Source organism: Antechinus flavipes, chromosome 3 (assembly GCF_016432865.1).
Source record: "Antechinus flavipes isolate AdamAnt ecotype Samford, QLD, Australia chromosome 3, AdamAnt_v2, whole genome shotgun sequence".
Classification (NCBI taxonomy): domain Eukaryota; kingdom Metazoa; phylum Chordata; class Mammalia; order Dasyuromorphia; family Dasyuridae; genus Antechinus; species Antechinus flavipes.
In genome coordinates this window covers 432674497-432689153 of record NC_067400.1, presented here as the reverse complement: position 1 = coordinate 432689153, position 14657 = coordinate 432674497, and the positions used below count along the sequence as shown (strand labels likewise).

Genomic DNA, 14657 nt, shown 5'->3' with positions numbered 1-14657 from the left:
TTCTATTATTCTGATGTATCATCATATACACAGAAGATGTTACCTGACTTGTAGCATACCTATGAAATATTTAAATTAATAGAATCTTCCTGAAATTTAATTTATCCTGAAACTTTTTTTTCCTCTGAGGCAATTGGGATTAAGTGACTTGCCCACAGTTACACAGCTAGGAAGTGTTAAGTATCTGAGTCCAGATTTGAACTCAGGTCCTTCTGATTTCAGGGCTGGTACTCTATCCACTATGGCACCTAGCTGCCCCCTGTAAGCTTTTTTAAAAGTTTTCCATTATAAAAACTGCTTTGAAAAATTTTATTTTTTTAAGAATACTCTTAGAGTAAATGAGGTTGGATCATCTACCTCATGGAGATGTCATGAATGTTTTAAAAAATAGTTTCATGTTCTAAGAATAGCTCTATATTGTTAAGTTTTACAATATTAGATTTCCTGAAAAACCTCTCTTCTGTACACAATAATGCAATCTTTTCAAAAAACAGCTTAAATGTATACTGTTAGCAAAATATTTTCATTTTTTTTTAAAGCTTAGTATAATAGGGAAGAAAGAAATTTGTAGTTGAAGTTATTTGAATTCAGCTCAAGCCTTTTACATGTCTAAATTTTTTTTTTTTGCTTTTGAATTATAATTGGCAATTCAAATCATGATCTATTTCCTGCTTTCCTTTACCAAAGGCTATATAGAGAAACAAGATAATATTTGTTGAATTCTCCATTCTGTCAGCCCTAGTGGATTTGATTTTCTGTATGTTAGGGTTTCTCATTTATCTAAAATTTGCCATCATCCAAAATAAGTTTCAACCCTAAGCAATTTAGATTTGAGTCTATTGTATTTTGCTTTATAAAATCAGGCACATGAACTGAGTTGATACACGTCATCTGGTGATATTAGTGACCACATGGCTGTAGTCTATACTGCTACCATGTAGTCTTTATTACTTTGAAGCACTCACCATTCTTGCTTGTCAGATCTATCCCTGACAGTAGCCATCTGCCTTAATCTCTATTATTACCTGCTCTGTTCTGAGCATTGTACTTACTTGACCATTTTTCATGTCACCTGAGTTAAATTATTGGTCCAGAGATAAATAAGTCAAAATGGCAATATCAATTCTTTCCCCCCTTTTTAGAATGTCTTTTTCAGTTTTTAATTTGAGTGAAATATGTTCTTGGAACCCACTTGAAACAAAATAAGCTGCAGTATGAAGAACTGATTGAGGAAATTATTGGGAAGAAGCCAGTTTTTCATCCCCAATTTCCTACTATTCACCTGCTTAGTTATTCTTGCAAGTCCCTCTAAGCTTAGAATAAATAACATCTCAGATCAATGTTCTTTTGTAAAGGCTTTTACCCTTAATGGAAAAGAAAGGTAAGCAAGGAAATTAAGATGTCAGTAAAACAAATAATCATTGGATCAGAACTCAGAATAAAATTAAAAGAATCCTATTAAGGGTAATTAGAATATTATTTGTTCAATAATTTGGACATATTATAGGTTAAATGGACTTATGTGGCCTAAGAGTATCGCTACCCTTCATGATTTCAATGACAAAACATTTTCTGAATTCCAAATATCTGGCTTAACTATTGAATTTGGAATATAGCCTATAGGCTAGGAACTGCCTCTATTTTCCTAGACTCTTAAAAAGTTTGTGAAGCTTAATACAAAACATCAGCCATATTTGATTATCAAGAAAAATATCACATGTATAAGATTTTTTTTTAAACTTTAATCTTTGCTATTTTCCTGTTATATAATTGGGTTTACAGATTCAAACTCTAGGGGGAAAAATCTGTCTGCATTTAGAGTACGTCCCCACCAAGTGGCAGCAAGTGTTTGTGGTTTTATCACATGTGAATAGATTGAATTTGAATTTATTATTTAGGAAGCCATGTTGATATATATCTACTCCCCTGTGACATTTTTTCTCCAAACTTTCATATATTCAGCATTTTTCCTTATTTGAAAGCTAATTCAATCCAACAAGTATATATCTAGGCCCTAAGAAGACAAAAACAACAAAACAAACTTTTTCTTCCCTCAAGGAGTTTATGTTCATTTAGATTCTGTACTTTTCAGCTTTACACTATGTTCCCTTTCTCTGTCCCATCTTCAACCTACTTTGATTTAAATTAAAGGGCCAGAACAAATTAGATGCCAGAAGTAATTCATTGGCATCTCATACACACACACGTGCGCACGCGCACGCGTGTAAAATAATCCTAGAATCCAAATGTCTATTGGCACTTCATACTGGCTACAGTTGGTACTTAAAATTAGTGTCAATTCTTGAATCTGTTTGGGAGTGGCTTTTCTTAGCATGAAATTAATTCGATATATCCCTGACCATCATTGGTCAGGATTTGTATTATTTAATCTCTATACATCTATGCATAAGAAGCTAGTTCCTTAAACTTAAAAACAAATTAGTAGCAGAAGTTCTTTTAAACTGAAGTTGGATATCAAATTATTCATTATCTTATTTATAGTTTAATAATTTTTAAGTAGATTTAATTATTCACCAAAGCTATTTACTTGGGAAGGTAAAAACTAGTGGAAAGTTTCTATTTCTAAGCTAGTGTATATGGGAATATTTAAATCCACCAGACTTAAAGTTAAAACCCCAGTCAGGGATGTGGATGGAAATATATTCCATCAGTCAACAAGTATTTTTTAAAGTGACTACTATGTACCATGTGCTGCACTAGGAATTAGAGATATACAGACATTCCTCACTATCAGAAACCTTAATGTCTAGCTCAGTGAGGCAACATTTATGTGCAGGGCATCCCAAACATCTTAGTGCAGTTCTAGGATATTTTATATATAAATATACCTAATAGAGTCAAGATAGTTTGTGATAGATGTGGAAGGTGACGCTTAAGATGAACATTGAAGGAAATTTGGGATTCCAAGAAGTGATAGTAAGGAGGGGAGTGGAAAGGCATGAAGATGTAATGAAGGAATTAGATGTTTGGCCTTTTGTTTTTCTTTTTTGATAGCAACTAAGTCAGAGAACTAGCTGAAATATATGGCAGCAAATCTAGCAGTTTTTGTCTATATTCACCAGCTCGGGAGAGTCTGAGCTATTCTATTGCACACTTTAAGCACATAGAAACCAATAGAGTTAACCTCTCTAACTTAATTTTCTAAGTTTGTTGCTAGAATCAATTCTCTTAATCTTGAGTCAGACTTCAGAAATACATACTCTTTTCAATGGACAATAAATATAATAGCTGACACATACATAGTGCTATAGAACCTACAGTAGATGTTAAACTATTTAGTTTAACTTTTTGTTTGTGCTTCTTAAATAAAAGTTTAAAAATTTAAATTGCTCACCTCTTTTCTAATCATTTAATTTGTGCAGGCATTAATCCATGGACTGAATAGACATTATTACTCCATTACTATCAACTATAGAAAGAATGAGCTAGAACAGAAGGTAAGTTTTAATTTTTGTTTTAGAGAAAGGAAAAAAAAAACTATTTCAACTCTTATGGCATGTTGCAACATTGTGATTTGAATTTTAATTTGTCATCTTTCTTCAGTTATCATTGTCTCCAGTATTTTCTTCTGTACCGTGTTCCTGTTGCATTGTAGAAGACAATAAAGGAAAGGCTCCTTTGGAATAGGTTACATATTCTCCTCCATAAGGCATGTTTAATTAAGACTAATCATTGGATGCTAAAGCCGGAGAGAAGTGACTAATAAAAATAAATCCAATGTAATGTTTATTTTGACAAATTATAAAACCTTTTCTTTTCTCAGCTTTGTGATTTGCCGGTTAAATTTTTGTTACCTGTAAAGTTGTATGGTTTTTTCAAGCTTCTCTACTGTAACTTGTAGCTAAATTAGTAACTAATACAGGTTTAATTTCCTCATTTTGGGGAAAATACATTGAATGAAATATCAATTTTTAAAATTTGTGTGCCATTGTATTCTGAGTAATTTTTTTTTTTTTAATTTGGAATAGGGCTGAAAATTATTAAGCCAGGTATGGTGCCACACACCTGTAATCACTCTGATCGTGGGTAGGCTGAGTCTGGTGGATCAGTTAAGCTTAGGTTCTGAGCTGTATTGGGTTAACCTAGTCTGTACTGTATCATCAGATTGATGAACTATGAAAGTTGGGAATAGCCAGGCTTACCGAAGAAAGGGCAGTCTTACCAATGTCAGAGCTCCCATACAGATTTAGTAGGGGGTTTAGTTCATGAATGTGTAAGGATACATCTCTGTAAAATAAGAGAGTTTGGGCTCCATGAAAGAAGGGAAAGAGAAGGAAGAGAAAGAAATAGAGAAAATAATTATGTTAATTAATGGACCTCATGTTTAGAATTATCATTCTTCAAATTTCTAGACTTGTTATCTTGAAAATTTCATAGCATCTTGGATAGATTAGGATTTTGCTATAACTTTTTTTCCTATTTAACCTCAATTAAGTGTGAAATTCTGTCTTAATACTACTGTTTGAATTCTAGAGTTAGCATCCATCCAGTATTATTGCTTTTAAGGCTAAAAAAACAGTGTCTCAGTGAAAGTTATATAAATATTCATCTGCATGTCCATCTGTATTTTTGTTTTGTTTTGCTTTGTTTTTTGTTAAATGAGTGTTAGATATATATTTGCCACCTCCAAAAGTACCTGAGAAGAAAGAATCCCATATCCCAAACTTACATGAAGTAGGATCATAGAAACTCAAATTTATTTTTTTCTACTTTTTTTCACTTTTTGTGGAAAAGTGATAGGATAGAGATAAATATTATTCTGTTTGAGAATACTTTTTTCAGATTGTATATATTTTTGTATATAAGAAATGTACAATAGCTGAACATTCAAAATAAAAGATGGAAAATTTATCAAAAAATATAAAATTTTTTTTTTCTAAATGTTGGTTAATGTTTAGCCTTTCGGAAATCAAGTAAGTGACTTGAATTCCACCCAATTTGGGGATATCCTATACTACAATCTTCAGATTAAAAAAAATTTTTTAATGAATGTTATTATCTTAACTACCCCAATCCAGCAGCATAGATTCTGTTTCTACCCTTGCTCACAACCATATGCATTAAACCCCAAATCCTCTAACTCTGAGACATAATAAAAATATTCTTTTTCTCTGAAAGAGCTTTTTAAGAGCTTCTAAATGATAGAAAATTCACCTCACACCACTTGTCCTGGGGAAGTTGTCAGAGTTTAACTATTCTATTCTGGGCTTCCTGGTCAGTGTCTTCAAAAGACTAAAGAAGGGTAGAAGCCAGTATACTAACTATAGTCATTTTCATTCGAGGAGAACTTCACTGCATATGTAGCTACTGATAGCACCAACTTGGGTTACATGAACATTATTAACAAGAGATTCTAAACAACTCTGAAGTTTGTAGAGAAAATGTGTTGGTTTGCATTTCTTTGTCTAGAAATTCTCCATATCATTGAAACCAGAGTCAATCCTAATACATTTGTGTTAGAAGGGTGAAAATTTTGTGTCAAATAGTCTTCAAATGTTATAACTTTTAGAAGTCCTTTTTTTTGTTTGTTTTTTGAAAATAGCTGAAAATAGTACAGAGTTTTTTCTGCTACACCATTCAAGATAATGATTTCTTATCTTTGCATTTGGAAATAAAATTGTGTAATATATTCTAGTTTCATTGTATAAATACAGAATTTTTTAATGAGTCTATAACTTTATGAGATTGTAGCTCTGAAGCTAGAACAGTCTCAAGGGTCATCTAGTTTAACTCTCTTATTTACAGATGAAAACATTCAGTAAGCTTAAGCTTAGAAATAAGCATATTTGTGAATGCTTATTATATTTAGTTTTTAATTTATTCATGACAAGGAAATGAAATTGTTGATGCAGGTAATTGTGATGTGACTATTTTTCAGATGTTGCTAAATTTGCATAAGAAGAGTTGGATGGAAGGTTTGACACTTCAAGACTACAGTGAACATTGTAAACTCAATGAATCTGTAGTAAAGGAGATGTTGGAATTAGCTAAGAATTACAATAAGGTAAATTGTTTTTAATAATTAAATTTTTGAAATAAAATTCTTTTCTGCTATCTACTAGTTAAGTAACTTCAAATTTGGAGTTTTTTCTCTAAAATTATATTACTTTTAAAGATAAGGATAAAATACATTGATAGCTAAGATTTTTCTATAAGTTTCTTTCTTGATACATAGTCTTCTATAGGATTTTTAAGCCAATTAAGTAACAGTACTCTTTTGAAAAGTTTAAGAAAATTCTGATGAAACTATTATAAAAGGTATCATTTGGCCATACAAACTTTTTATTTAGCTGAAATGTATCTTTTGCTTCTTTGCTGTTCTTTTGCTTTAAAAATGTATATGTGAGTATATTAAGAAAATATTTGAAGTATTAGGAACATACTTCAGATGATTAAAAAATATGATAGTGTAACTCTGCTCTATATTGAGGATATAATGTTGCAATAATATGAACCAGGACTAAGTATATGTAAAATTCATCAACGTATTACAGCATATTTATTGCTGTTTGTGAAAATTCAAGGATTCAAGTCTTAAACTAAAATTGACAGGTCATTACAAACTAAATTCCAACAGCTAGCTTGGTTTTAAAGGACAAGTACTGATGAGTGGTTACATAGTACTCTGCTGGAAAATCCATAGTAGTGCTAGGGTTAAGATGTTAAATCATTATAGTTTGCAATTTGATGTTATGAAGATTATGGAATATAAAACAATATTTAGTATATTAGACTATTGGCCTACGTTTTCTTAGAGTTTCATTAGATTATGAGGCAGCATTATGATTGACTGTTTTTTCCACTAAGTCTACAATCTCTCTATCAAGAAAGAAGGAGGTATTCCCATAAAGTCAGAAATAGATAAGATGTTGATGGCATTCTAAAAAGTCCTTTAGTTTTGTTTTCCTTTACATTGTTGTGGTGATAGTACAGATTTGAACTCTTAACTATCCTCTTTGATTGAGGGAAAATGTAATTTTTTTTTTAAGTATTTGAAATACAGAAACAAATACCACTGCCAAATCAATGCTTTCCTTATAGCTATTCATCAAAACATTTTATTTCCTTTTTCATAGGCTATACCACATGCTTTCCTCTTAAAATCTCAAGTTGCCCTCAAAGATCAGTTTATGTGTTCATGAGGGCTTTCTTGATTGCACCAGTTGTTGCTGCCTTTCTTGATATCCTCAACTTCTACAGCTCCTTTCTTTAGTCTTCACCCCCAAATACTTTTTGTTTGTTCTTTATGTGCTTTGCATGTACTTATATTTGAATATGTTATTTCTTTTGATGAAATATAAACTACTGGAAGACAGGTACTATTTCTTTATATATAGATATAGATATGTAGATATTCCCAGTGTCTGATACAGGATAGGCAATTAATAAATGCCTATTGATTGGCATTGTATTTAACAATACTGTTTTTAAGTCATATGATTATCTGCGGTCTTATATATAATACATGGAGATTAAAACATTTGAGTAAATAAGTACTAGATAATTAATTTCAATTCTGAATTCAGCAAAGAAAGAACAATTTGGAGAATCCTGAATTTCACTTTTATTCATTTGGTTATCTCCTTAATTCTTGAACTGAAACACCCACATTCCTGCTATTCTAACTCACCTAATTTATTCATGCCAGGATGCATCTGCTATTTTTGTGTCTTATTTTAGTATTTTGATTGCAAAATTTGTAAATGAGTGTGCAGGTGGAAAAATGAACTGCAAAAGAGCTATCTTCTGTGGGTGGTGGAGGAACAAAGGTGGAGAGCATGATGATCCATGAGTAGGAAATATTTCCCTGCCCCCTTCTTTGTCCACTTATTTAACCTTAGAATCCTTCTAGATCTTTTCATGTGGAAATATTACCCTGTTTGAGTGCCAGAAGAACAAGTTGCTTTGAGAGAGAGAGAAATAGATAGACTCAGAGCTAAAAAGAACTTCAGGGGTCATCTTGTACAACTTCCTCATTTATCATGTTAGGAAATTGAAACACAGAAAGACTATGTGACTTGCCCAACATCACACAGAGGATAAGTAGTAGAGCTGGAATTTGAAATCAGGTCCTCTGGCTTTTAATTATCACTCATTTAGAATCTAAAAGTGTTCTTTAGAACACATGACTACCACTAAGCTGCCATAAAAGTCACATTTTAAGTGACAAAAGTTCTGTTTAAATAATGTTTGCTAGCATTTACTTAATAATGAGTTTTTAAATATATAGGGATTCATGGTTTGCCTCATTTAATTTAAGTAAAATTTAACTTATTAAATATCTGCTAAAATATTTTAAATAAACAATATAATTCCACTCCACCAACATGAAGTATATGCTATGTTGGAAGGCCCTCTGGTTGATGCTGAAGACATCAACTCCTCCAGTGTTTACCTTGTATTATGTACTTTGTACAATTTACTTTGTAAATTGAAGACTCTAATAAACTAAAGAGTCAGGGAATGAAAAGATTCTCAGAGAATATGAAATCTCAATTAAGTCTTGAAGGAAGACATATTCTGAAGTCAGTGATTTGAAAGGAATAGGTTAGAGGCATATGGAATGTCTTGTACTTATAGGAAGCATGAAGGCAGGAATTAAGCTCAGGAAATAGGTTAGCAATCCAGTTTGAAACAGTTTATCAAGAGGAATAGTATGAAATAATTTTGAAAATATAAATCTGCAGATTGCAGAAACAAAAAATGTGAGCCTTAGAATCAATTAGTGGTTCAGGAAACAACTGAAGGCTTTTGAACAAGTCTGTGACAGCAGCTCCCATGCCTTAAGAACATTGTTTTGGTAGCTGTACGGAGATTGGATTAAGGAGGAGAAAAAGTGAAAGCAGGCTATTACAGAAAGCCAAATGACAAGTAATGAAGGTTAGGTTGTTGTCCTGTGTGGTTTCTAAAGTCAAATCTCATGTTCAGAACAGATAAGCTTCCTAAGGATTTTGGTCATGTTACAAATTTTTCCCATTCCCTTCTTCCTATGTAAATATTTTAAGACTTCATTTAAGTCCCACCTTCCTAAGCCCGTCTTTTGTTGTCTCCTTTAGAACTCCTAGAGTACTTATTATCTGTAGTACTAGTTTGTCACTTGAATGCCACATTGTTTTATCATTTATGCATATGACTTATTCCTTTTCCCCCTTTACCCTCCTCCATTAGGTTTTCTCAATTTCAGGTTTGGAACAAACTTCAGATGTCATCTAGTCCAGACTTTCTGAATGATAATCTCCTCTAGAACATTATAAGCAAAAAGCCAGGTAGCTTCTTCTGGAAGCTTTCCAGGAAACAGGACCCTTTCTATTTGGAGGCATCTTACTCATTTTTAAAGCTTTAATTGCAAAGGAAGATTTTCCTTACATTAGGCTAAAATCCTTTTTTTTTTTTTTTTAAATTCCTGCGTTTTTCCTAATCTTGCTCTGTTGCCCAATGAAAACAAGGCTAATTCAACTTCTACATGGTATCTATTTCTTGAATATTGGAAGATAACACTCTTAACTTCTCATCCTCAATTCCTTCAGCTGATTCTTTTGTGGCATACAATAGTTGGCTTTCACTATCTTGGACCTCTTTCTCCAAAATACATATTAATGTCCCTGAAAGTAGGAATTGTGTTGTCCAGAGTATCTGCTATATGCTTGTGTTAGTGCTTACTAAGTATGACTTAATTGAGCATCTGAATTTTTCACTTTGCCTTCATTAGAACTGCTAAGGACATATATCACCTGGAATTAACCAAAGTTTATATTTATAACAAATGTTCAGCATAAGATTTTTAAAAATATATCTATGATCTGATACTATTTTATTAAAGATATTCTGCAGATATTTGTGTGCATACCAAAAAGAACATTTTGGCAAGTATGGAAAGAATATACAAAAATTAAATAAAACTCATGGATTTTACAGTGTTTAATATAACTCTAACCTTTTCTTTAGTGTAAGAAAAATAGAATCCCAAAATTACCCTTAAAAGGTAAATTTCTTCAGGATATTGGTAACTCCTGTACATTAAGTTTCTGTTGGGTATCAAGAGTTCTTGCAAATAGTTTTTTCCCCCAAACTTTTAAATTCTCGACAAAAGAAATCTGATTTCTTCCAACTTAATAAAAAGACAAGACTTTAAATAATCATTTTAGCATATTTTCTGTCTTCTGTCTTTCCTTCTAACTAAAGGTTGGAGTTAAGTTTTTAAATTAATTTTAAACATATAAGTAAACTAAAAATAAGAAAAGAAAAAAAAATTGCCATGTATACAGCAGAACATGAGAGGATTCAATATAAAGCAATAAATTTCCATTTCAAGAAAACCTGTATAATAAGTACTACACATTGGTTTCAAAACTGTTCGGTTTTCCTTTGCTTCCTTGTAGGTTTTCTTTTGTTCTCTGCTGTGCACTTTTTACTTTATTGCCACCATCACCCCACCTCTAGCCTCCAAGAACACTACAATTAAGCATGGAGAATGAAATAAAAATAAATAAATACACACACACACACACACACACACACACATATATTCATACATACACATGTAAGACCACATTATACTTATTTCTGCTTTTCATCTGTTTCTCTAATATGGATAGCATCTACTTTCATAAGTCCATGTTTTCTTAGTTAACCAGCTCATTTCCTATAACACAGCAATATATTAACCCAGTCGCATTTTATTTGAGAGATTATCTATGAAAGTTTTCTCCCAATTTTCTGCATTCGTTTTATTCTTAGCTGTATAAGTTTTATTTACACAAGAAAATTTTAATTTAATCAAAATTATCTACTCTACACTTTAATAATGCTCTCACTTTATAATATGGTTTAAGGCTAATACTATCAAATCTGCTTCCTTCACATCTTTTATCCCTTGGTTTCTTTGAAATTCTTGACCTATTGTTCTTCTGAATGAACTTTTAAATTATTTTTTCTTGGCAAGAAAATTATTTTTTGTAATTTAATTGGGATGGTATTACTTAGGTTAAATTATCTATCTCTCTTTTTTTTATCTACCCATGAACAATAAATATTACTTCACTTATTTAGATCTAACTTGATTTGTTTAAAATGTTTTGTGTTTATGTTTGCATAATTCCTGTGTTTGTTTTGGCAAATATACTCTCAGGTATTTTATACTGTCTGGTTATTTTAAGAAGTTTAAAACAATATTGAATACTATGGCTGATACATAGTGTAATTTCCTTATTTTAGCTTTAACTTTGTTTGAAATCATGATTACCCCTGTTTTTTTGTACAACAATGTCTATTTCTGATCTTTATTTTATTTATCTCATTTTTGTAGTATTTTCTGAAAGTAACACATTGTTGAATTCAAATTTTTAATCTGCTTTCAATTTCTATTTTATGGGTAAATACATTTCTAATCTATAATTATTTGTATATTTTCCTCCTTCCTATTATTTCCTCACTTTCTCACTCTATTTTTATTCCTCCTCATTTTTCTTCTTTATTTTTACCTGTTACCTTGCCCCTCTAATCCTTAACCTATCTACTGCAAAAAATCCTTCCCTTATCCTCTCCTCTGACTTTATCCCCTTTCCTTATTTTTTTGAATTTTGAAGACTTTTCTTCCCTTGTAGACATATATAATATTATATATTTAGTTCCTTCTTGAATCCATTTTTTGATAAGTTTTCAGCACTACCAGCCCTCCTCCTGCTAACCTCTTCTGTATCCGTTTTTTCCTTTTTTGTCTCATTCGTATAAGATAATTGTCTCTTTTTATCTCTCCCTAAACAGTTTTATCTTTTTTAGTATCACTCCATCACACTCAGCTTAGCTGTAGTCTATCTTTCAAATTACCCAAATAAAAATCACATTTATAAAAGAATTTATGAAGTAAATTGTTTCTCCTTCATGAATCCGTCATAATTTTCCTTAATGTTTATATTTCTCTGGGGTATAATTTATTGAATTTTCCCCTTAACTTCCATTATTTTCTGCTGTTTTTATTACAAATACCTGAAAGCCTTTCAAGTTCATTAAATGTGCTTTTGTTTAAATTATATTCAGATTATATTTAATTTTCCTGAGTAAATTACCTTTGTTTGTAACTATGAAAAAAGTATTCCAAGATCTATAGTCCAATAATGTAGTAACTGCTAAGACTTATGTAATCCTTACTGTAGCTCCACAATATTTGAATTTTTTTTTCTTGTTTTCAGTATTTTTTCTTTACCTGTAAGCTTTGAAACTTGGTTTTAATATTCTTGTAAGTTTTTCTTGGAAATCTCTTTCAGGCAGTAATTAGATTTTTTTTCTATTTCTTGCTTTGTCTACTTGTTCTGGAACTTCAGGGCAATTTTCCTTTGTAATTTCTTATAGTGTGGTATCAAGATTCTTTTTTTTTAATCATAATTCTCAGGAAGTCTATTATATTATTTCTCTTTGATCTGTTCTCCAGATCAGTTGTTTTTCTGAGATGTTTCATATTCTCCAATTTTTTTCATTATTTTGATTTTGTTTTATTATTTCTTTAGGTCTTAAAATGTTATTAGCCTTCCTTTGCCCTATTCTAGGTTGCAAGGAATTATTTTCTTCCTTTAGTTTTTGGTTCTCTGTTTCAAGTTGATTGATTTTTTTTTTCTTTTCATAATTTTCTTGGATTGATTTTTTTTTAAATCCCCTAAAATCCTTTTTTAAGTTCTTCCAAGAACTCTTTTTGTACTTAGGACCATTTGACAATTCTCATTGAAAATAGACTGGCTTCAGCTCCATTATCTTTCTCTGAATATGAATCCAGATCTTCATTATCCTCATAGTAATTATCTATGAGTGGGTTTTTTTTTTGTTTTGTCATTGTTATTAAATTTTCTTTGTGTGTTTTTAACAACTATTAGTGTGATTAAGTGCTAGTTCTGAATATGAGAATAATGGCCCAAGGCTCAGTTCTTCCCTACTGCTATTTTCTCAGGTATGTCTCAAGGCCCAATCTTGGACTCTCCTCTCTACTACCAAGCCTAGACTAGAGCAATCTCCCCCTCCCCCATCCTCATATGATCTTACTCTCTGAAGACCTTCTGGTAAACTACAACTGCCCTTTCTTCCCTGAAACTGAAACCTGGGACTGCTCTCCTGCAGGTAACCACAGCCTGTAGGGCCCCTGTCACTCCTCTACTGCACTCACCAGAAGTGTGGTCCTCCCTGGCAGTAACAGGCTCAGCTGTGCTGGGCATCCCTCAGAAAGTGGAAGTTCCTTCATTCTTCTCCTACTCAACTTTCAGACTCCTACACTGTCAATGAGATGAAATTTCTAAGGCTAAGGCTGCCTCCCAAACTCAGCTACCCCCAAGGTTTGTTATTTGTTGATAGAGCAGTTGTTGTAGGAGGTGTTTGTACTTCATTCAGGCCCAACCTCTGCCCCTGGAGATCAGGTCTTTCCTGGAAACTTCTTAGGTTATCACAGGAAAACAATTGCTTAACCTGACTTATTTCTTTCTATTGCTCTACATTCCTTCTGAGGCAGTGTTCTGTCTTCTGTGGAAGAAATTTGGAGAGCTGAAAGTTTTCTGATTTACTCTGCCATCTTTCCAAAATCCTCTTCCTGGCTAAAGTTTTTAAAAGAAATAATCACATCGATTTATGGTAGACATAGCTCCCAGAAATCTAAGTGGAAAATTGTGAATTGAAAATTGATGATCCACTTTGTTTTGGATTATTTATTAAAACTTAATCAGTTTACTATATATTAGTGATCAAGTTGCTATGTATGTTACTCTCCCTTAGTATGTGAACTTGAACTTTCTCTGACCTTAAGCCTATAGCAGCAGACTTTTTTTTTAATATCAGTTACCCTCAACAAAAAAAAAAAAAAATCATGTTTTGCATTGCTAACTAAGGAATATGTATACTTTAATAACCACAAAAGGGCAACTGAGTGGCACAATGCATAGAGCACCAGCCCTGAAGTCAGAAAGACCTGAGTTCAAATCTGATCTCAGACACTTAACCCTTCCTAGCTGTATGATCTTGATCAAGTCACTTAATCCCAATTGCCTCAGCAAAAAACAAAAACACAAAAAACAAACAATTTGACCCTGTCCTGTAATCTCCCTAGTAGGCAAAAAAAACCCCTGAGTTTTAGTTTCCTTTTTCTGGGTACTTTCCTCCCACAATTTTTTTTTTTTTTTTGACCTGGGGTTAAGTGACTTGCCCAGGATCACACAGCTAGGAAGTATTAAGTATCTGAAATCAGATTTGAACTCAGGTCCTCCTGACTTCAGGACTGGTGCTCTATCTTGCCCCACATAATTTCTTTTCAATCACAGAACAATAGTATATCCCCTCAGAAAGCATCAACCAGACCACAAAATTCCTATTTTCCCTTAGAAGGTATCACCCTTGGTACTTTTTAGAAGATGTTGGCTCAAATGTTAGACCACCTGGTGACTGTCTGGTATAATTTATGGTTGTTGATCTTAATACCAGCCAGTCAGAAATGAGGTGTGCTGTGTTGCTTAAGATTGTGTTAGACTGATAGGTTTCTCTATATTGAGTCTAAAGCTGTCTTGATTGTCAGGTGCATTCTTGACTACTGAGGAATCCTGGATCCTATTTATTGTAATTGTTAGCTTTGCTATTAAATTGAATATGCTGGGGGAGAGGGGAGAGAA

The 14657-nt window shown here is 32.2% G+C and overlaps 1 protein-coding gene across 2 annotated transcripts in view; it reads left to right on the top strand.

Moving 5' to 3' along the window:
- Nucleotides 1-14657, top strand: part of PSMD14 (proteasome 26S subunit, non-ATPase 14) — a 109183-nt gene that overhangs the window by 86036 nt on the left and 8490 nt on the right. For both annotated transcript variants that reach the window (XM_051986275.1, XM_051986274.1), the window contains 2 exons: nucleotides 3384-3458; nucleotides 5900-6025. In XM_051986275.1, coding sequence (XP_051842235.1) covers nucleotides 3384-3458; nucleotides 5900-6025 — 201 coding nt within the window. The remainder of the gene's footprint in view (nucleotides 1-3383; nucleotides 3459-5899; nucleotides 6026-14657) is intronic.